The sequence below is a fragment of the Tachyglossus aculeatus genome, chromosome 7 (assembly GCF_015852505.1).
Source record: "Tachyglossus aculeatus isolate mTacAcu1 chromosome 7, mTacAcu1.pri, whole genome shotgun sequence".
Classification (NCBI taxonomy): domain Eukaryota; kingdom Metazoa; phylum Chordata; class Mammalia; order Monotremata; family Tachyglossidae; genus Tachyglossus; species Tachyglossus aculeatus.
In genome coordinates, this window is record NC_052072.1 from 12,012,731 (window position 1) to 12,037,185 (window position 24,455).

A 24,455-nucleotide genomic window follows, 5' to 3' on the forward strand; every position below is an offset into this window, starting at 1 on the left:
AGGTGCAAAGCACTGTCCTAAGCGCTGGAAAATACCTGTTCTTCTGCCCCCTTTGACTGGGAGCCCTATATGGGACATGCATTATGTCTGATAGGACTGCATTGTATCTACCCTAGCCCTTAGCAGAATGTTTGGCTCACTGTAAATAGCAAATACTTCTATTAGTATTGTTATTATCATCATTGATAATAACAATGGTAATAGGAGGCTCACTAATTAATTTCTGTTTCTCCAGTGAACTGATTAGGATGGAATCCAGAATGATTTTGCATACACATAAGGAAGAATTCACTGTTGGGTGTGGTATAAACATCAAAGAAAGCTATGAAATTTCCATTTCTAGGGAAGACAAGCCATCTGACTGTCTTACAGGGTTTAGATGTTTGCCTGGAAGATGATCCCTTCCAGCTCTCCGACACTCCAGTAAATCTTGGTTTCCCAATGTGTTCTTTCCCAAGTGGACTGCAAAACATAGCATTTTGATAGGCTAGCTCCTTCTCTTCCTAGAGTGGGAAATCACCATTTTTTGTCCTAGGCTATAAAATCCCCTGGCTGATCAGATCCATAGTTGTAGTAGTATATATATATTGAATGCAATGCTCTGCTAATAACAATAATAATTAGGGTATTTGTTAAGTGCTTACTATGTACCAGGCACTGTACTGAGCTCTGGGGTGCTGGGGTGGATACAAGCAAATCAGGTTGCACACAATCCCTTGTCCCATGGGGGGGCTCACAGTCTCAATCCCCATTTTACAGATGAGATAACTGAGGCCCAGAGAAGTGAAGCGACTTGCCCGAGGTCACACCGCAGACAAGTGGTGGGGTTGGGATTAGAACTCATGATCTGCTGACTCCCAAGCTCATGTTGTATCCACTATGCCATGCTGAGGAAGTGCAACAGATTCTGTGTTTGTTTATTGTTTTATCAATCAATCATATTTATTGAGTGCTTACTGTGTGCGGAGCACTGTACTAAGCACTTGGGAAGTACAAGTTGGCAACATATAGAGACAGTCCCTACCCAACAGTGGGCTCACAGTCTATTGATTGATTGATAGAAGGGGGAGACAGAGAACAAAACCAAACATATTAACAAAATAAAATAAATAGAATAGATATGTACAAGTAAAATGAATAAATAAATAGAGTAATAAATATGTACAAACATATATACATATATACAGGTGCTGTCGGGAAGGGAAGGAGGTAAGATGGTGGGGATGGAGAGGGGGACGAGGGGGAGAGGAAGGAGGGGGCTCAGTCTGTTATACTGTACTCTCTTACGTGCTTAGAACAGGGCTCTGCACACAATAAGCGCTCAATAAATATGATTGAATGAATGAATAATACATAAGCACTTTGTACAGTGCTCTGCACACACTAAGCACACAATCAATAACATCGACTGATTGATACAGGAGACATGTTCCCTCCCCACAAATAATGTGGTATTTTTTTAGGGCTTACAGTGTGCCAAGCTCTGAACTAAGCAATCAATCAATCAATCAGTGGCAGTGATTGAGAGCTTACAATGTGCAGAGCACTGTACTAAGCATTTGGGAGAGGACAATACAACAGAGTTGGTAGACACATTTCCTGCCTACAATGAGAAGCAGAGAAACAGTGTGGATTAGTGGATAGAGCATGAGCCTGGGAGACAGAGGGACCTGAGTTCTAACCCTGGCTCTACCTCATGTCTGCTGTGAGACCTTGGGAAAATCACTTAACTTCTCTGGGCCTCAGTTACCTCATCCATAAAAATGGGACTAAGGGTGTGAGCACCATGTGGGACTGTGTCCAACCTGATTGACTTGTATCTACTCCAGTGCTTTAAACAGTGCCTGGCACATAGTAAGTGTTTAACAAGTACTATAATTATTATTATTATCATTATTATTATTAATGGTAATAATAATAATGAGTTTACAGTTTAGATAGGGAAAGCCCTGGGAGAGGTTCAGTATAATCAGGTCTGACACAGTGTCCCACACTGGGGAGTTTACACTCTAACAGGAGAGACAAATATGGAGGTATTTGGAAATCAAGTCATCAGAATAAAGAGTAGACTGTTCCATTGATTATGCTTATGTACAGAAATGTTAACAATAATAATATAACGGTATTTCTTAAACACTTGCTATCTGTCAAGCACTTTCTAAATGCTCCTGAAGGGTATAAATAAATGTAAAAGTATTGGTGAAATATAAGTCACTTACCTTCTCTGTGCCTCAGCCACCTCATCTGACAAACAGGGATTAATAATAATAATAATAATAATAATGGCATTTATTAAGCGCTTACTATGTGCAAAGCACTGTTCTAAGTGCTGGAGAGGGTACATGGTGATCAGGTTGTCCCACGTGGGGCTCACAGTCTTAATCCCCATTTTACAGATGAGGTAACTGAGGCACAGAGAAGTTAAGTGACTTGCCCAAAGTTAAGACTGTGAGCCCCATGTGGGACAGGAGAAGCGGCGTGGCTCAGTGGAAAGAGCACGGGCTTTGGAGTCAGAGGTCATGGGTTCGAATCCCGCCTCTGCCACATGTCTGCTGTGTGACCTTGGGCAAGTCACTTCACTTCTCCGAGCTTCAGTTACCTCATCTGTAAAATGGGGATTGACTGTGAGCCCCACGTGGGACAACTTAATCACCTTGTATCCTCCCCAGGGCTTAGAACAGTGCTTTGCACATAGTAAGCGCTTAACAAATGCCATTATTATTAATCCCTGTTTGTCAGATGAGGTGGCTGAGGCACAGAGAAGGTAAGTGACTTATATTTCACCAATACTTTTACATTTATTTATACCTTCAGGAGCACTTAGAACGTGCTTGACAGATAGCAAGTGTTTAAGAAATACCGTTATACTATTATTGTTAACATTTCTGTACATAAGCATAATCAATGGAACAGTCTACTCTTTATTCTGATGACTTGATTTGCAAATACCTCCATATCTGTCTCTCCTGTTAGAGTGTAAACTCCCCAGTGTTGGACACTGTGTCAGACCTGATTATATTGAATCTCTCCCAGGGCTTTCCCTATCTAAACTGTAAACTCAATATAATACTACTATAATAATAGTAATTATAGTACTTGTTAAACACTTACTATGTGCCAAGCACTGTTTTAAGCACTGGAGTAGATACAAGTCAATCAGGTTGGACACAGTCCAACCACCTGGTAACAAATGCCATCATTATTATTATTATTACAGGGACTGTGTCCGGCCCGATTACCTTATATCTACCTCAGAGCTTAGAACAGTGCTCGGCACATAGTGAGCCCTTAACAAATGTCATTATTAGTAGTAGTCATCATTATTGGTGGGGACCGTTGGGTGGATGTAACTCAAGGGGTTGCCTTAATGATGCAGAGGTCCAACGGGAAGGGGTTGACCCGCTGTCATTCTTGTGACATTTCAGTGCCATGGGTGATCTGGGGAGCGGAGGAAAGCGGGCCTACCCACTGCCGCTTACACGGGCCCTGCTTCTCTTGGGGATTTGCTGGGTGGCCACCTCACTTGGCCACGGCGAGCTGGACCTGCTGGCCCTCGACCGAGCCGACCCCCAGTGCTGGGAATCCTCCTCGGTCATCCTGCTGGAGATGAGGCAGCCGCGCATCTCGGACACCGTGACGGGCTTCTGGGACTTTATGATCTACCTGAAGTCCTCCGAGAACTTGAAGCACGGGGCTCTGTTTTGGGATCTGGCCCAGCTCTTCTGGGACATCTACGTGGACTGCGTCATCTCCCGGACCCACGGCCTGGGCCGGAGGCAGCTGGCTGGAGAGGAGGAAGAGAAAATCCCAGCCCTGCATTCCCGGACCGCAGGCGGTAGGTGAGGTTATCATTTCTCGGCCTGAAACTGTCTCCTGAAGAGACAAACGGAGAAAGAACAAATAATAACGATGGCATTTGTTGAGCGCTTACTATGTGCAAAGCACATCTGTCCAAGTACAAAGTAATTTGTACTTCCCAAGCGCTTAGTACAGTGCTCTGCACACAATAACTGCTCAATAAATACGATTGATGATGATGATGTCCAAGGGATTAGGGTTTATTCAGCAGTCACTCTAAATGCACATGCATGTCATTTTCAGCATTCCTAAAGGCGACAAGCAGCCAGCATAGCACAGCCCTCCTTGCAACAACTCCAGAATAGCATTTATTAGCCAATTTGTTAAGGGTAGTGATGGTTTATATCTGCCGGGTGCGATGCACTATACTGAGCAGCAGGAAGAGTTCTACAGAAGTATGAGGAGGAGGAGGACTGGCTTTTATTGAGCGCTTTTTTTGAATGGTATTTGCTATGCGCTTACTATGTGTCAAACACTGTTCTAAGTGCCGGCATAAGTACAAATTACTAATTAGGTATTCATTAGGATGGACACAGTCCCTGTCCCACATGGGGTTCACAATCTAAATATCAGGGAGAACTGCTATCCCATTTTACAGCTGAGGAAACTGAGGCACAGAGACGTTAAGTGATTTGTCCAAGGTTACACAGCAAGCAATTGGCAGAGCAAGGATTAGAACCCACATCCTTTTGACCCCCGGGACCATGCTCTCTCCACTAGGCTATGCTGATTCTTCACTTTTTGCAGAACATTATACTAAGTGCTGGAAAAAAAATCCCCAGGTGAAAATGAGCCACATCCGTGGCCCTCCCGGGGTTCACTATGCTAAAATAAGGAAGAGGAAAGGGGCACCTAAGGAAGTTGAAATAGTAAAAAAACTCAAAAACCCAAATAATATAAAAGACACACAGCAAGAGGTATAGAATTCCTAGGAGCTGGCACTCTTACAGAGGAGAAAACTAGAAAAGTGTTTATACCTGGAGGAATCTGGATAAATCATTGATTGTACAACTGCTTATTCCTACGCATATGAAAACAGAGGGAAATATTATTATTATTATGGTATTTGTTAAGTCCTTACTGTGTGCCAAGCACTGTTCTAAGTGTTGAAGTAGTTACAAGTTAATCAGGCTGGACACCATCTCTAGCCTACCTGGGGCTTACAGTCTAAGTAGGAGGAAGTACAGGTATATAATAATAATAACAATAATAATAATAATAATAATAATAACAATAATAATAATAGCATTTATTAAGCGCTTACTATGTGCAAAGCACTGTTCTAAGCACTAAGACTGTTCTAAGTGCTGGGGAGGTTATACAGTGATCAGGTTGTCCCACGGTGGGCTCACAGATCCTTTGACCCAAGTTCTTTCCTCTAGGCTACACAAGTGTCTGTTGGCTTGATAGGATTTGAGCAGGACCAGGTGGGATGTCTAGAGGTGCAAAAATAGAATAGATTCTCAGATCATTCCCTAGTGAGGATTACCATAGAGTAAAGATGGGAGGGAATGTCATCAGTCTAACAGGGGATAGGTTTCCATTAGTTATAACCTGGTAGTTATTTGCTGGAGGATGAGGGAATTTTAATAACGGACAAGAAAAGACAGAGCAAGGATGGAGAAGAGAAAAATCTGGGACACTTTTGTTCTTCAAAGATGTTCGGTGAGTTATAACCTCATGTATCTGCACCGGCTGATCAAGTTGCTCCCTGATTGACTGATTAATAATAATAATAATAATGATAATAATAATGGCATTTGTTAAGCACTTCTTATGTACAAAGCACTGTTCTAAGTGCTGGGGGGGATACAAGGTGATCAGGTTGTCCCATATGAGGCTCACAGTCTTAATCCCCATTTTACAGATGAGGTAACTGAGGCTCAGAGAAGTTAAGTGACTTACCCAAGGTCGCACAGCAGACATGTGGCAGAGGCAGGACTAGAACCCATGACCTCTGACTCCCAAGCCCAGGCTCTTTCCCCTGAGTCACGCTGATTAGTGTGACTCTAGCTATGCCAGTCAGCTCAGTCCTAGTAAAGTGTTGAGAATTCTCCCCAGTAATTAATGACTCTTCTGCTCTGCTCACTTACTAAAACTTATTTCTAATCATTAAAGGGAATTTTGTATTCAGTTTCTTAAATACAATGAGATTTGCCTTCTTTATTTTCCCTTAATTTGCTCTTAAATTCAAAACCCTTTTTGTTTCATCTAAAGTCTAAGGCATTGATCAGCAGTTTTTTTTAAGAAATCAAACAATATTTTAATTGTTTCTTTCTTGACCACTTAGCTTTGCCCAGAATTTAGTCATCATCATTATCATCATCATCATCAGTGGTATTTATTGAACACTTACTGTGTGCAAAGCACTGTACGGAGCACTTGGGAGAGCACAATACTAGCCCTGACAAGGCAATACAAGGGCAATACAAGGGCAATACAAGGCTGCCCTTCTCAGGGTAACTGCTGAAGGCAATGCTCATAAGCATCTGAGTGGCCACAAACCCTTTCAACTGCACAAATATTCAGTCTCCTAATAATTAAATAATAATAATAATAAAAATAGTATAATAAAATACATAATATTATATTAATAATAATTATATTAATCAATCATATTACATATATAATATAGTATTATGATATAATATTATTTTAATATAATTGTTAAAATTATAATTAAAATGATAGATAATAATTAAATAAATACAATTGATGAATTGTGAGCATTTCTTAAGCGCTTACTATGTGCCAAGCTCTCAACTAAGCACTGGGGTAGATAATCATGTCTCACATGGGGCTCACACTCTAAGTAGGAAGGAGAACAGGCATTGGATCCCCATTTTGGAAATGAATGAACTGAGGTACAGAGAAGTGAAGTGACTTTCCCAAATTCATTCATTCAGTCGTATTTATTGAGCACTTACTGTGTGCAGAGCACTGTACTAAGCGCTTGGGAAGTACAAGCTGGCAACATATAGAGACGGTCCCTACCCAACAGCGGGCTCAGAGTCTAGAAGGGGGAGACAGACAACAAAACAAAACATATTAACAAAATAAAATAAATAGAATCAGTCAATCAATGAATCATATTTATTGAGCGCTTACTGTGTGCAGAGCACTGTACTAAGCGCTTGGGAAGTACAAGTTGGCAACATATAGAGACGGTCCCTACCCAACAGCGGGCTCACAGTCTAGAAGGGGGAGACAGACAACAAAACAAAACATATTAACAAAATAAAATAAATAGAAGAGCTATGTACAAGTAAAATAGAGTAATAAATTTGTACAAACATATATACATATATACAGGTGCTGTGGGGAGGGGAAGGAGATAAGGCGGCGGGGATGGGGAGGGGGAGGAGAGGGAAAGGAAGGAGGGGGCTCAGTCTGGGAAGGCCTCCTGGAGGAGGTGAGCTGCCCTGTGGATGATACTGAAACTCTGCCCCCACCAAGGTGATTCTGACAAGACAAGGTTCAGCCCAGGCATTTCCAAAGCCTTTTACATTTTTCTTTCTTTTTGAACCAGTATATGTTTTTGTCAGTGCTTGGCACTGACTGGGGTTTTGGGGAAGACATTGTGTATTTTCTCCCAAAACCCTAATGTAGAGAGTGGAATACTCCTATCACTTATTGTATTTACCATTAGTGTAAGAATTAGTGAAAGAAAGACACACATCGAAAGACCTTAGTAGAATAAGCGGACGATGTATCTTTTTTTGAACTATATTTCAGTGACTCTGTCAAGCTCATTGGCCAAAGAATAGTCTAACGGACAACCATCTTTACAAAGGCTTCCTGGTATTTTCAGGAAACATTTGACCATTACGGTCAACAGGGCTTCAGGAATACAAAGAAAGTGATTTAGAATCAGAGCGACTTGATTTTTCTATTCAAAAGGCAAGAGTGCTGAGATTACACGCTGAGAGTCTGCTTGTCATTTTGGGAGGAACCTGAATTTCACCCCTTCAAGGGATGCTTTGTTGATCGCACTAATCAGCTCTTTGGGATTCATTGATTCAATCAAGGTGATTTCTTTAAACTCCGCAGTTCAATGTGGTTAATGGGTCAATCGGTCGATCATTTGTACAGTGCTCCGCACACATTAAGCACTTAATAAATACGACTGAATGAATTTGTATTTATTGAGTGCCTACTGTGTGCAGAGCACTGTACTAAGCTCTTGGAAAGGTATGATAGAGCTGGTAGACAGATTGCCTGCCTACAATGAGCCGACAGTCTGGAGGGAGAGATAGACGGATTGTAATGATGCATAAAAAACTAGGCTGGGGAGAAAGTGGTGGGAGAGAGGGGGGCAGGATTAAAGAGGCAAAGGGGATGGGGAAGCAGAGTATCTACCAGTGTGATACTACAGGGACTGTTGAAGTAACAACTACAGTCAAAACAGCTTGCATGCAGCAGTTTGGAGAGGGGATGCCCTTTTCAAGCATAACATCGGCAGATCGAGGGGCAGATTTGGAAGCAGCAGTAGATGCTGGAATAGGTGAAGCAACAATGCAGTAAAAGCCCATGGGGCCCTGCTACCAGGATGGAATGGAATGGAGTCTCAGTTAGCCATTTCAGCTCACCTGCCTCGTGGATGGACTCTGCCCCTCAATAACCCCATCTCTGAATGTGAAGGACAGCCTTCTCTTTCTGAACACATATATCTAATTGTGATGAAGTATACATAATAATAATAATAATGGCATTTATTAAGTGCTTACTATGTGCAAAGCACTGTTCTAAGCACTGGGGCGATTACAAAGTGATCAGGTTGTCCCACGGTGGGCTCACAGTCTTCACCCCCATTTTACAGATGAGGTAAGTGAGGCCTAGAGAAGTTAAGTGACTTGCCCAAAGTCACACAGCTGACAATTGGCGGGGCCGGGATTTGAACCCACGACCTCTGACTCCAAAGCCCGGGCTCTTTCCACTGAGACACGCTGCTTCTCATAATGAACACATACTCAAATTTGCATGCACGTAGGAGCAGAGGAAAGCCAAGCTCACACTGCAGACTTGGGGATCAGTCAGTCAATTGTATTCATTGAGCGCTTACTGTGTGCAAAGCACTGTACTAAGTGCTTGGGAGAGTGCAATATATAAATATAACAGACAAATTCCCTGCCCACAGTGAGTCTAGAGGAGCATAGGTCCCCAAGCCAGAGCAGAGGCTGCATCCTGCCTGCTTCTAGCTCTCCCCTGGCCCACCAGGGAGTTGACCCATCACCCCCAGAATTGTGCCGGCTGGCCGTGTTAGTCTACGCCCAGCTAGTGGATGACTGGTGGCCCTGGCTTAGGCGTTGGGGTGAAAGCAGCATGACCTAGTAGATAGAGCACGAACAGGGAGTCCAAAAGACCTGCATTCTAATCCCAGGTCTGCCACTTGTCTCCTGAGTGACCATGGGCAAGTCACTTCACTACTCTGGCCCTCAGTTCCCTTATCTGTAAAATGGGGATTAGGACTAAGAGTCCCATGTGGGACAGGGACTGTGTCCAACCCGATTTGCTTGCATCCACCCCAGAGCTCAGTATAGAGCCTGGCACATAGTAAGTGCTTAACAAATACCGCAATTATTATCGTTATTATTATTATTATTATTATTATTAAAATAATTATCCCAGTTTGTCAGCCTGGCCTAGGCCTTGGAGCTGAGTTCACTCCTTAGTGCACAAACCGGTGAGCAGCAGGCCAGGCCTTCACCACCACAGGATAACCAGCCCAAATGTCTCCCTCAACACCAAAAAAGATCACCAAAAACTTCCGCTTAGATGTCATTTAAGCCAGAATGGACAATCCAGCTGTTATTCCTTTCCTTGTGCCCCGTTCTGAACCGTCCATTACTTTCACTATTACCAACAACCCTTCTGTGGTTTAACCCCTCATCAGTTCTGAGCTTGGCATTCAAAGTCGACTTTTCTTTGACTTTTCCTTTCTGCTTTCAGGGACTTATTCTCAGGAACCGAGAACACCGCTGCTGAAGAAGAAAGAGCTGATAGAAGATTTAATAAGCATCCACGTTCTCAAGAGTGGGTCTAGGTTGGTTGGAAGAGTTACCAGCCTAAAGAGAAAATAAAGCCCAGTCCCGAGGGTTTTAAAGTTGTGATGGAAAGTTTTGTCGTTTTACTGTTCTTTTATTGACCTCTGTTCATGACTAGAAGTGGCTGTATCTGGCCAGAAAACTTGTAGATTAGAACATGTCATAACTGCAAACCCACTAAATCAATCAATCAGTCAGTTGCATTTATTGAGCACTTACTGTGGGTAGAGCACTGTACTAAACCCTTGGGAGAGAACAATACAACAGAATTCCCTGCCCACATTGAGCTTACAGTCTAGAGAGACTGCAGCAACTTAAAAAAGACTCCTCCTGCTCCCTGGATAAGATTTAAGACCAAAAAAATTCCCTATATAAAAAGGAGCTCCCATGATCCTTCTGTCGTCGCACAATCCTCCTTCTCCCCTAAGTCTTTCCTATTTTTCAGTTTTCCAGGCCTGTTGAAGTTAAGGGACACACTTCTAGTCAACCACTGGAACATCACTGAATTTTTCTGCTTCTCTATAAATATTTATTACATTGACTCAAGCTTCCCCCAGGCCTAAGCTCCTCCCCTAGTTAGAAATGAGGCAACAGAGGACAGCTTTTGTGGGTTCATGGTGTGGTTGGAACTGTGCATCTCTAAATTATACACAAAGGACAGCAGGGTGTGTATCTGGACAGGATAGTGAGTCCAACACTGGCTCTTTAATCCCAGCTCTACCTCTTCCCTCCTGTTTGTTAACTTGGACAATTCACTTAGTTTCTCTGTGCCTCATTTTCCTCCTCTGTAAAGTAGGGATTTACAATCTGTTCCCCCTCCTACTTTCATTCATTCATTCATTCATTCATTCCTATTTATTGAGTATTTACTGTGTGCAGAGCACTGTACTAAGCGCTTGGAAAGTACAATTCAGCAACAGAGATGATCCCTGCCCACAATGGGCTCACAGCCTAGAAGCGGGGAGATAGACATCAAAACAAGTGAACAGGCATCAATAGCATCAGTATAAGTAAGTAGAATTATAGATATATATCATCAATCATATTTATTGAGCGCTTACTGTGTGCAGAGCACTGTACTAAGCGCTTGGGAAGTACAAGTTGGCAACATATAGAGACAGTCCCTACCCAACAGTGGGCTCACAGTCTAAAATACACATCATTAATAAAATAAATAGAATTATAAATATGTACATATATACACACGAGTGCTGTGTGGCAGGGAGACTGCGGGCCCCATGTGGGATAGGAACAGTACCTGACCTGATTGTCTTGTATCTACCCCAGCGCTTAGTACAGAGTTTGCCACATAGTAAGTGCTTAACGGTTACCCCAATTATTATTACTACCACTGCCTACTGAGGGTCAAGGGTTTCCTGTCCAAAGTTACCGCTTTAAGGCACTCATCCCAAGCTGTCTAAGATGAATTAATGCTGCTTTCAAAGATGCCTATTTGGAAGGAGTAGCTTCGGTCTCGGAACACAGTAACGTCTTGCTTGTTTTTTTTGTTTTGAGGACTTGTGTGATAACCAATGTACCTACAGGGCTACTGTAGTAGATGTAGTAGAGTCAGGAATATCTGACCAATCGACAGTCCTGATGCTCCTTATAAGATACAGCAGAAGGCCCAGAGGAAGAGCCTGTCTGAGGGCATCTGGGAGAAGCAGGAGGGCGGGGGAGAGGTCAGCAGAGGTAAGCTCCTGCTTTCAAGCCTCTCCCCAGTCCTCCCTCCCTGAGTTATCTTGGGCCGGCACTCTCTGGCTTCCTCTCTGGCTTTCCCCTCTGTAACTCCTGCACCCCACAGCCACTGTCTCCTCCCTGCCCCCCTCCCATCCCTGTCAATTGAAGGGGCCTAGGCTAGTTTTTAATGACTTGGAAATGCTCCCAATTCACTGTCTTTAATAAACCGCATGGTTTCTAAGCAGTTCACCAATGAGTTATGAGTTCATGGACTTACATGGGATGATATGTACTGTACATAAACTGATTAAATTGGGTTGGGCAGGTGGGGCCTGGTGTGTGAAAGAATATTTTTGTTCCCATAATGAAGTGGGAAAACATGAGCCAGATTGGCAACACCATGTGGAATCCAACAAAAATAAAACCTCTGGGCCTCGCTGATGTTAGTTTCCAATGTGGTGGTTTACAAAAAACCCCCAAACCAACAGTATTTGTTAAGCACTCTCTATGTGCCAGACACTGTACTAAGCATTGAGATAGATACAAGATAATTAGGTTGGTGACGGTACATGTCCCAAATGGAGCTTACAGTCTTATTCCCAATTTTTCAGATGAAGTAACTGAGATACACCCTCTCAGGGTCGCACCTGGAGAGTTTCCAGTCCTCTACCAGTTTCGGCTACAGGAGGGTGAGACAAGCAGAGGCCCAACCATTCCATTCCCAGCTTGGGCAGTGGCTAGTGAGTGGAAGGCAATCTGCTACAAGTCAAAACTCACCCATGGTGACCAGCAGCAGCAAGGGAGAGAGTCAAGGGCAGAGACTCGAGTTTTCTGCATGGAAGGTGGCCATGGTAAACCACTTCAGTATTTTTACCAAGAAAACCCTATGAATACACTACGAGAATGATTGTAGATGGAGAGCAGGGTGTTCTGAGAGAGATGTGTCCATGGTGTTGCTATGGGTCAGAAACGACTTGATGGCATTAGACAAGACAACTGAGATACAGAGAAGTTAGGTGACTTGCCCACAGAACACAAGTACAGGAGTCAGGATTAGAACCCAGGTCCTCTGACTCTCAGGCCCCTGCTCTTTCCTCTAGGCCATGCTGCTTCTCTGTAAAGCTACCAAAACATCATCCCTTTCTGATCCACTCAGAAGGGGGAGTTTCTTTCTGAGAGCCAATGAACCAGCGGTAATTAAGGAGTGACTTCCTGATCTGCAAACCGGACACATGACTGAACACTGAAGAAAGATCCATGTTTTGGAATTGCAGTGAGAAACAAAACAAACATAAAATGGATAGAACTTACACTTGCGTTCGGTCAGAGCTGGATAACTTGGCAAAGAGGTGACATTTCAAGACTGGAACTGCAAGTTTGCAATTCTGAAGTGAATTTAAAGGGTCCATTTCCACTTTTGCTGACCCAGACGTAAGCTGTGAAAGCTCATTCTCTTACATCACTAATTGTTTTTGTTTTAGTATTTGTAGTAAATTTAATGTTGGAAGTTATGTTAATCTAGAAATTAATCAACAGTATTTATTGAGGGATTAGTAAATTCAGTAAGCACCTTAGGAAGCACTTGGGAGAGTACAATACAATAGAGTTGGTAGAGGCAATCCCGCCCTCAAGGAGCTTACCATATAGAGTCGAGGGCAAACACTGAGATAAATTACAGCTAGGAGAAATAAGGACAGATATGTAAATGTTGTAGGGCTAGGGGTGGGGTGAGTATTAAAGTCCTTAAGGAGTACAGACCTAAATGCATAGGTGATGCAGATGGGAGGGTGGATAGGGTGGGAAAATGAGAGGTTAAACAGAGAAGGCCTCTTGATAATAATATTGACATTTATTCATCATTTACTATGTGTCAAGCACTCTGCTAAACCCCTAGGATAGGTGCAAGAGAATCTGTTCAGACACAGCCCCTGACTCCAGAGGGACTCACCCTCCAAGTGGTAGGAAGAGCAGATATCGTACAGAAGCAGCATGGTCTATCAATCAATCAATCAATCGTACTTATTGAGTGCTTACTGTGTGCAGAGCACTGTACTAAGTTCTTGGAAAGTACAATAGCCTAGTCCATAGACCATAGGCCTAGAAATCAGAAGGAGCTGGGTTGTAATCCTAGCTTCTCCCCCTCTCTTCTCCACCTTGAACAAGTCGCTTAACTTCTCTGTGCCTCAGTTACCTCATCTGTAAAACGTGATTAAGATTGTGAGCCCCATGTGGGACAGGTACTGTATCCAACCTGATTAGCTTCTATCTGTCCCAGCCCTTAGTACATGCTTAACAAATACCATAGGTATTATTATTATTCTCCCTACTTACAGAGGAGGAAACTGAGGCACAGAAAAGGTAAAATGTCCTGCCACAGATCACACGGCAGGTCAATGGCAGAGCTGAGATTAGAAAGTAGTTCTAATTGTGATGATGATTGGGAAATTGTAAATAGCTGGCTGCTAACAGACTCTATTTCATTAATCCTCCCAACATCCCACAGATGGAAAAGGCTTGGAACAAGGGGAATGTTTTTAATGGTACTTGTTAAGCACTTGCTGTGTGCCAGGCACCGTACTAAGTGCTGGGTAAATACGAGATCACCAGGTTGGACACAGTCCGTGCCCCAGTTGAGTTTCACAATCTTTATCCCCATTTTACAGATGACGTAAATGAGGCCCAGAGAAATTAAGTGACTATCCTGAGGTTGCACAGCAGACATGTGGCAGAATCAGGATTAGCACCCAGGTCCTTTGGATGCTAGGCCTGTGCTCTATCCACTATACCATGTTCCTTCTCTGGGACAGGGTAGAGGGGCAGGGGCCGTGCAAAGGGTGGGCAGAGGCTCATTCATTCATTCAATCATACTTATTGAGCGCTTACTATGTGCAGAGCACTGTACTAAGCACTTGGGAAGTACAAGTTGGCAACATATAGAGACGGTCCCTACCCAACAGCGGGCTCACAGTCTAGAGGTTGGATGAGAGTGAATAAATAATAACTGTAGTATTTGTATAAAGCTTACTATATCCCAGGCACTGTACTAAGCACTGGGGTAGATACAAGTTAATCGGGTGGGAAACAGGCCCTGTCCCATTTAAGGCTCCAGTCTTAATCCCCATTTTACAAATGAGGTAACTGAGGCCTAGGAAAGTGAAGCGACCTGCAAGATCGCACAGCTGACAAGTGGTGGAATGGGGATTAGAACCCAGGTCCTTCTTACTCCCAGGCTTCTGCTCTATCCCCTAGGCCATGCTGCTTCTGGAAGTGCACAGAGGAGGGCTGGCCTCTGGAGGCGGGGGAAGGGGGAATAAGGAGGGATGCTGGTCGTGGGAGGCAGGGGGAATCAGAAGAAGGGGACTGAAGCCCCATGAGGTGGCTAGTACAGAAGAGAAAGAAGGTCCAGAGCTGCAGGAGCTGATCTGTAGACCTAGAAACCAATGCAGATTCTTCTAGTAGGTAGCAACTTGGCAGCCCACAGCTGGAGGGAATCCACAAATTCTGAGCTGCGATTAGCCAGTCATTAAAGCATCTGTCTGGAATCAATAATAATGATAATTGCAACATTTGTTAAGTGCTTGCTATGTGCTGGGCACTGTACTAAGCACTGGGGTGGATACCAGCAAATCAGGTTGGACACAGTCCCTGTCCCACGTGGGGCTCACAGTCTCCATCCCCATTTTGCAGATGAGATCACTGAGGCACAGAGCAGTGAGGTGATTTGCCCAAGGTCACACAGCAGACAAGTGGTGGAGCCGGAATTAGAACCCATGATCTTCTGAGCCTCAGGTCCACGCTCTATCCACCGTGCCACAGAGCAACTTGTTAGTTGTTGATGGGTGACTCTTGACACATTGTTTCCTCCTTAGTGAGTCACCATCCCGCTTCTTTGGTGGAGGTCGGCATCCCGGTGTGCAGAGGGGTGGGGGATTGACGATTCCTTTCTCATTTAGTCCCAAATCCTTGGTGCACAGATGTGGGGAGGGGGGAATGAGAGGGGCGGTACCTCCTCCTCAGTGCAGTTCTAAGCCCCCAGTGATTGGGGTGGGTGGGCGAGGGCGAAGGGTTCGGGGGTCTCTTCCCTCTGGACAGTCCCAGGCATTCAGTGGGTGGGACTGGAAGGATGACCACTCTCCCTTTTGTTCAGTCTTCAGGCACCCACTTGCAATGGAGAACCCTTCCCTCAGGTTTGAGTCTAGGCCTCTGGGGGTAAGGGGAGGAGCCGAAGGGCTCAGCACCCCTTCTCTCGAACGATCCTAGGTCCCCATAGTGGGGGAGAGGTGGCAGACCCTTCCCCTTGCTGCAGATTTTGGTCCGTGGGAGCTGGGATGCCGAGGAAATCATCTTCAAGAGATATGGGGGGGCACCACCCCATCAACCCCACGAAATGGTCACTTCTGATTCAACATTCTGATGATCACAAGCCAAGATAACCTGGGAAAGGGCTGATTAACATTTTTCCAAAAGGCTAAATTTCTTAAAAAATATCATAATTACTATTATTGTTTAAAGCCCCGATTAAAGGCAGGTTCAGATGAAGACAATTAGGCTTAGTGCTGAATCTAGAAATCACCTTCCCCGGCTTCTTTATTAACGGGGTCTGGTAGTGTTTTTGACTTTAGAAACTGAAATGAGAGCTGCCTCTTGGGAATGCTCTGGGAATATTACCTTGTGGAGGCCAAAAGAGTGATTTTCCTTGTCTACGTGACCTTCACAGGGTGTCCATTTGCAGCAACCCAAGACTGAATCCCAGATAAACCCTTTAGAAACCAGAATTAGCTGAATTCAACCATTTTGTAGGGGAAAAAACCCACCAAACCCCTAAGGTGTGGATTTCAAAGCCTGGAAAAATCTTTCCACGAGGCTAGGCTTTGTAAAAAATTATTTGTATTAGGTTGAGTAGATTGGGGCTTTTCTGTGAATAGCCGTCTCAACAGTAATGACATTTTGTGTGAAATTCAGTGTCAGAGCTGGGGTCTGGAGCAGTGTGTTCTGGCCTGACTGGCCTGAGCTTAGAGTTCAGAGAAAGTCAGCAGTGATGGATAAAGCTCAGTGCCCACAATTGGGATATTGGACCGGACACTGGAAGGAGCAGATTGGGTAAACAGACCCTGTTGGACGGTATGAGTCACAGATGAACAAGCTCACAGAGAGGTCTGTGCTTAGTACAGTCCTCTGTACAGAATAAGCAATTAATATGATTGATTGGTGATTGATCTGTAGTTAAAAGACTGCTTCGTGCCAGGTAGGATGATGTGGTATAGTCGTTGCAACAACAATGATAGTAATTGTGGTATTTGTTAATAATAATATTAATAATCCTAGGCTAAATGGATCTGCCGTGATTCCCTGCTAATTGGAAATAGGCTATGGTCTCTGTCTCTCTCTCTCTACCTCTGTATTTCTCTCTCTCTTTATGTATACATAGGTCCGTGCCCTATCCACTAGGCCACTCTGCTTCTCAAAATCTCCAGATTTTATAAATATCAGCTACAAAGTTCACCTTGCCCTAATCACTTCCTTTGAAGTATTTTGACAGACTTGAGAGAGAGAGAGATTGTGTGTGTGTGTGTGTGTGTGTGTGTTCATTCATTCATTCAATCGTATTTATTGAGCACTTACTGCGTGCAGAGCACTGTACTAAGCGCTAGGGAAGTGTGTTGCCAATTTGTACTTCCCAAGCGCTGGAACAGTGCTCTGCACACAGTAAGCACTCAATAAATACTATTGAATGAATGAATGAATATTATACATATATAGAGAATATATATTTTATATATACATGAAGTTCACATACACATATGTGTATATGTGTGTGTGTGCATGTGTGTGAATTTTGTTGCTGTTATCTATAAAATCTAGAGATTTTGAGATGCAAGAAATGGGTAGAGCACAGACCTGGGAGTACAAAGGATTTGGATTCCAATTTTGGCTCAGCCAATCTTCCGCTGTGTCACCTTGGGCAAGCCATTTAACTTCTCTGTGCCTCAGTTCCTTTATCTGTAAAATGGGGATTAAGACTGTGAGCCCCACGTGGGACAGATATTGTGTCCAATCTGATGAGCTTGTATCTATCCCAGACCTTAGTACAGTGCCTGGCATATAGTAAACACTTAACAGGTTTCAGTTAAAAAGAACACCTAGAGGTAAAGGAGTACAAAGGGAGAGCACAGGGATTGAAAAACCATGGTGCAAGAAATTGTAATATTGGTGAGTGTGGTGGGGAATGTGTTTTCCAATTCTGTTATATTGTGCTTAGTACAGTGCTCTCCACACAGTAAGCAAACAGTAAATATGATTGACTGGTGATTGATCTGTGGTTAAAACACTACTTTGTACCCGGTAGGATAATGTGGTATGATCCTTAAAACAACAGTGATAATAATTGTGGTTTTTGTTAATAATACTAATAATGATGCTTAAGCTCTTACTCGGTCCCAAGCACTGTACTAAGTTCTGAAGTAGATTGAAGATGATCCCATAGGGCTCACAATCTAAATAGGAGGGAGATCAGGTATCGGATCCCCATTTTGCGGATGAGGGAACTGAGGCTCAAAGAAGTTATGTCATTTTTTTGATGAGATTTGTAAAAGGCTTACTATGTGCCAGGCACTGTTCTAAGTGCTGGGGTAGGTATACGCTAATCAGATTGGATGGAGTCCATGTCCCACATGGGGATCACAATCTTAATCATCATTTTAAATATGAGGTAACTGAGGTGCAGATAAATTAAGTGACTTGCTCAAGGTCACACAGCAGACAAGTGGCAAAACTAGGATAAGAACAAGGGTCCTCTGACTTACAAGCCTGTGCTCTTTACATTAGGCCCATTGCTTCCAAGTGTTTTGGCCAAGGTCACCCAGCAGGCATGTGGAAGGGTTACGATTAAAACCCAGGTCCTCTGACTCCCACTTTGCACTAGGCCATGAATAATAACATCTATTAAGCTTTTACTATGTGCTAAGCAGTAGTGTAGAAACAAGGTTATGAAATCAAACAGAGTCTCACATGGGGCTCACACTCTATAATAATAATTGTGAAATTTGTAAACCACTTAGCATATGCCAAGCATTCATTCAATCATATTTGAGCACTTACTGTGTGCAGAGCATTGTCCTAAGCACTTGGGAGAGTACAACAATAAACAGACACATTTCTTGCCCACAACAAGCTCACAGTCTAGAGGTGGGGAACAGTCTAGAAATGATAGGTTAGATACAGGATAATCAGATCCAATAGTGTCCCTGTTCCATGTGGGGCTCATAATCTCAGGGGTAGGGAGAACAGGTTTTTAAACTCTGTTTTGCAGATGAGGAAACTGAGGCACCAAGAAGTGAAGTAAGTTGCTCTACATCACATAGCAGACAAGTGGCGGAGCTGGGATTAGAACTCAGGTCCTCTGACTCTCAGGGTTGAACTCTTTCCACTAGACCACTCTGCTTCTCCATTGAAGGTGCTCAGTATAGCAATCAATGATTCTATTATATTTACTGTGAGCTTACTGTGTTCTGTTTTGGACATGTTAAATGTGAATGTTAGTGGGACATGCAAGTAGAGATGTCCTGAAGTCAATCAATCAATCAATCATGTTTATTGAGCACTTACTGTGTGCAGAGCACTGTACTAAGCGCTTGGGAAGTACAAGTTGGCAACATATAGAGACAGTCCCTACCCAACAGTGGGCTCAATCAATCGTATTTATTGAGCGCTTACTGTGTGCAGAGCACTGTACTAAGCGCTTGGGAAGTACAAGTTGGCAACATATAGAGACAGTCCCTACCCAACAGTGGGCTCACAGTCTAGAAGGGGTTGAGAAATGGTAGACTGCTGAGAAGGAGAGAGGACAGGGCTGGAGAGGTAAATTTGGGAATCATCCTCACAGAGATGGTAGAAGAACCGTGGAAGTGAATACTTTCTCCAGGGGAGTGGGAGTAAATGGAGAATAGAAAGGGACTCAGAACTGAACCCTTGAGGGATTCCCTCATTCATTCATCCATTCAGTTGTATTTATTGAGCGCTTACTGTAGGGTGGGAGGCAGAAGAGAGCCTCTGAAATAGACTGAGCAGGAACAGCCGATGAGATGGGAGGAGAGAAAAGTGTCAGTGAAACCAAGGTTAGATACTGTTTCAAGAAGAAGGTTGTGTTCTGCAGCTGAGAGGCAGAGGAGGATTTGGATGGAAAGAAGGTCATTAGGGAACATAGAGAGGGCTGTTTCTGAGGAGTAAAGGGGTGGAAGCCAGATTGAAGGGGGCAAGTTAGATTGAAGGGGGTAAGTCTCCTGAACTTTCAATCCCAGAGTCTTTCCTGTACACAACACTGTTTCCCAATTACAACAGTGATTACTCAATATGTTTTAATCCTCATCTAAACACATTGAGTGAAATGATTTCCCTTGTTCTAAAGAGTAAATGTGAACTTGGACCTCAGCTTTTAAGCTGTTCTAGGTAATCAATCCTGCAAAGAAAAGAGATTTTTGGCTTTTCCATGTAAGTCAGGGCTAAAGATGAAAGATAAGATAAACAAGCACTCCTGTGCAGGGAAGAAAACCATGTCACTTCAAAACAGAAGAAATAATCAAAGAAAAGAAAGGCTGAGGAAACTTGGGGAAACAGCCATGAGTCACAGTTCATGATGATGACAATCATGCTATTTAACACCTTTCATCTTCCAAGCACTTCTACTCTACAAAGATTAATTAATCAATCCTCCTAGCCACCTGGGAAGAAGGCAAGAATTGTGACCTTCATTTTCAAATGAGGCCACTGTGACTGCTTAGGTGAACATCTTGCTCCCAGCTACAGAGAGCATAGGGTTTCGAGATGCCATAGAATCCAAGTTTGTAACTCAGACCTCTCTTGTTAGCCTACCGTTCTAAATGGGTTTTTTTAATGGTATTGGTTAAACGCTTACTATGTTCCCGGAGCACTGTACTAAGTTCTAGGGTAATAATAATAATTATTATGGTATTTATTAAGTTCTTACTATGTGCTAAGCGCTGTTCTAAATGCTGGGGTAGATACAAGGTAATCAGGTTGTTCCACGTGGGGCTCAGTCTTAATCCCCATTTTACAGATGAGGTAATTGAAGCCCAGAGAAATGAAGTGATTTGCCCAAAGTTACACGGTTGACAAGTGTTGGAGTCAGGATTAGAACTCATGACCTCTGAATCCAAAGCCCATACTCTTTCCATTAAGCCACGTTGGGCGCAGGCCCTGTCCCCCGTGGGACTCACAGTCTTTACCCCATTTTACAGATGAGGTGACTGAGGCGAAGTGGAGTGACTTGCCCAAGGTCACACTGTAGCCAAGGGGGGGAACTGGAACCCAGGTCCTTCTTACACCAAGGCTCAAGCTCTATCCACTAGACCACATTACTTCTAGTGACCCAGACTAAAAGACTGTCTGAAATGACCAGAATTCAGGGACTTTTCCTGACCTTCATACATTTCATCTTTCAGTAAAACAAAAATTGTGACTATGCTGATCCAAGCTTTTAACAAGTTCTTTTGAACTAGGAAGAAAGGGCAAGCATGTAAATTTATTGTATTCCTAGCAAGATCTACTAGCAAGGAGTGGCTGTTGGGCTCAGGTGCTGCCACAAATTGCTCCTCATTATATGGAATCCTGAGGAAATTCCACGGTATTCCAAGGATGTGCTATTGTGGAATATTGTGGAATCTCATTTCTTTTTACTGGTGGTCATATATTAGCCAAATACTTCTGGTCTGGACAAAGCAGGGCAAAGCTGACACATATTTTAGACTCCAAAGTGGTTAGAAAACAACAACAAGACCTGTACAAAGTGTTTGAGGACCTTGCAAAAGATTTGGGCTCTGGCAACTACCCAAAAGATTTGATTCCTCTAAAATTTTTATCAAAATCCTAGTATCCCAATCATCTGGATGATTGGTGGGTCACATCAGATTTGGAAGGACCATATCTGTTCGATAAATGGTATTTATTGAGCACTTACTGTGTGCAGAGCACTGTACTAAGCACTTGGAAGAATACAGTGCAGTAGAGTTATTAGACACAGTCCCTGCCCCCAAGGAGCTTACCATCTAATAGGGGTGGAAAAACATTAAAATTAATTACAGATAAGGGAAGTGGCAGAGCATAAGAATAAGTACATAAGCATTGGGGGGCTGGGGTGAATATCAGCGCTGAAGTGGTACACACTTAAATGCAAAGGGGATGAAAAGGGAAAGGGCCAGTCAGGGAAGGCCTCTTGGAGGAGGCATGATTTCATTAGGGCACTGAAGATGGGGAGAGCATTGGTCTGTAGGATATGAATGAAGGGGGAGGGAGTCCCAGGGCAGAGGGAGGCTGTGGATCAGGAGTCAGCAGTGAGAGAGACGAGATCACATAACAGTGAGAAGTTCTCCATTAGAGGAGTAAAGTACGCAAGGAGGGTGGAGGTGCTAGGTTAGTAAAATCCTTCTCCCATTCTTGTTCAAACTTGGACAGCCACAATTGAGGTTACGAGAAGGCAACCAAAAGTGGGTGTTGGAATACAATTACAATACTTTGGGAAACTCTTTCAACTCTACAGTTTCGAAACATCATCAGAAGCCCTTGAATCAGTAATACAAGAGCACCTATGTGGGTGGGGGAGGGGAAACAACTATGCGGTACACTCCCACACACACTAAGACACGCAGATTTATATGGAAAAATGTGCCCTGATCTCTAGATCAAGTGCTACTTTCATTCACTGTGTGGGTTACATTTGAAATGTCAGTTGTGAAGTTTTTCATATGGAGTCTGTTGTTTTTGAGATTCCTCCCCTGACCCAAGACTTGCATAAGTAAAGCTCTGCCATTAGACAATCAGTTGTTTCAATCCTTCTAAACTTGCCCAGATGTTGATGAGCACCAGATGACTCTACACCTTCCTTGAAAACAAACAAACTAAGCGACTTCTAGCAGGCTCTTTCCCCCCAGCGTTCCCCATCATGGCTGACACCAATGAGGAGAATCTACGTATCACAGCAGTGTTGATATCAGACAAGCTAATTGTCAAGGGAGATGCCCATCCATTAGTGGGCAGCGGCTCTGAAACCTGAGGAAAAATTACTGGCCTACATAGGATTTGAAAATCAAATAACAGTAGCCTACCTACTAGACCTTCACCGCTCAGGGCTGCATCTGAAGAGTTTCCAGTACTCTACCAGTCTCGACTATGGGAGCTGAGCAAGCAGAGGCCTATCCATTCCATCCCTAGCTTGGGCAGTGGCTAATAAGTGGAAGGCAATCTGCTACAAACTCACCTGTGCTGGGCAGCAGCGGCATGGGAGAGAGTCGAGCGTGGAGAATCATGTTTATGGCATGAAAGGAGACAATGGTAGACCCCTTTCATATTTTTACCAAGAAAACTCCATGGATACACTAAGGGAACGATTGCAGATGGAGGTGGGGTGTTCTGGGAGAGATGTGTCCATGGCATCGCTATGGGTCGGAAACGACTTGATGGCATAAGGCAAAACAAGACAAGACTCATTGGACTGTCAGCTCCTTGAGGGCAGGAATCATGCCTGTCAACTCGGTTGGACTGTTTTTTCCAAAGAGCTCAGTAAAGTGTTCAGCATGCGGAAAGCCCTCGGTAAATACCATTGACTGACTGACAGATAAGTGTGCTCAACAATAGCTTGCATTCATCAAAGCATATAGCGCATGTTATAACACATAACACACTTTCAGCCATGACCGGTTTTCACTGTGGAATGTCGTTAGGTAACTAGAGAACGTTTGTCTGGCAATGTGAACCAGATTGAAGGTGGTGGTGCTGCAGTGTCAGAAGAAACACTTTGCATAATTGCTGGTGATAATTTCAGTGAGAATTTGCCTTGATGTGGCCCTTGCCGAAGACCTCAATCCCCATGTTCTAGGAGATCTGGGCATACTCCAGTTGCTGAATTAAAGGAAGGCATTTTGCTTGATCCAAGAACTAAGCTTGACACCATCTTATCTATATCTCCGTTTCAAGGTTTCCTCTGAAGAAGCCCACCCATTACCTATGTCCCCTCACATCCAGGCCTCTTCTCCTTCCAAACTTCCTCAACACTTACAATCCCCACCCCCTGCCCCACACATCTAAAACCTACCTTGACCCCTGCAAATAGTCATTTGGAGCTGAGCCATTAATTTGGTTTAGTGGAAAATGACAGTAGCCCAAAGTAGTGACAAGGGAAAACCATTCCTGCTATGCAACCTGAGAGATGCAGTCCTGAGAGGGGGCTGTTACTGCTACCACCATTATATCAAAAAGTCTGACGCCTAGGAAAACTCATATTTGCATCATTTGAGGCTCTCCTTCCAAGGAGATCCATCCAAAGCCCACTTTGCTGGTCAGGTGCCTTCCATTTGAAGCTCCCCAAAATGGCCTTCAGGCACAAATAATCAAAAGCCTTAGGTCCCTTACAGCAACATTTTGATAATCACCCCAACCCCACTGTACATATGTAAATAACCTTAAATGCTTTTTCACCAATCCATAACAATGTCTGTCTCCCCTTGAAAACTGTAAGCTCTTTGTGGGCAGGGATTGACTCTGCCAACTGTGTCATACTGTACTCTTCCAAGCATTTAGTACCATGTTCCACACACAGCAAGAGCTCAAAAAATGCCATTGTTTGATTGCTGGATTAGGAAACAGTATGGCCTAGTGGAAATAGTTTGGCTCCTGGAAACAGAGGACCAGGGTTCTAATCCCAGTTCTCCCACTTTTCTGCTATGTGACTTTGGCCATAAAACTTGCAAGTCACTTACCTTTGCTGTGCTTCAGTTACCTGTAAAATGGGGATTAAGATTGTGAGCCCCATGTGGGACATGAACTGTGTCCAACCTGATTAGCCTGAATCTACCCTACTACTTC

General features: G+C 43.6%; 1 protein-coding gene and 1 non-coding gene across 2 annotated transcripts; both read left to right on the top strand.

Moving 5' to 3' along the window:
- The first annotated feature begins 3,429 nt into the window (after nucleotides 1-3,429).
- On the top strand, nucleotides 3,430-9,999 carry FAM237A (family with sequence similarity 237 member A). The gene is made up of 2 exons (XM_038748671.1): nucleotides 3,430-3,835; nucleotides 9,808-9,999. The coding sequence occupies exons 1-2, from the start codon at nucleotides 3,430-3,432 to the stop codon at nucleotides 9,936-9,938; spliced, it is 537 nt and encodes a 178-aa protein (XP_038604599.1). The 3' UTR covers nucleotides 9,939-9,999.
- A 2,212-nt stretch (nucleotides 10,000-12,211) lies between these two features.
- LOC119931013 lies at nucleotides 12,212-12,349 on the top strand. Its single transcript, XR_005451883.1, has one exon. It is a non-coding gene; the product is annotated as a small nucleolar RNA SNORA7 (small nucleolar RNA).
- Nucleotides 12,350-24,455: the final 12,106 nt, after the last annotated feature.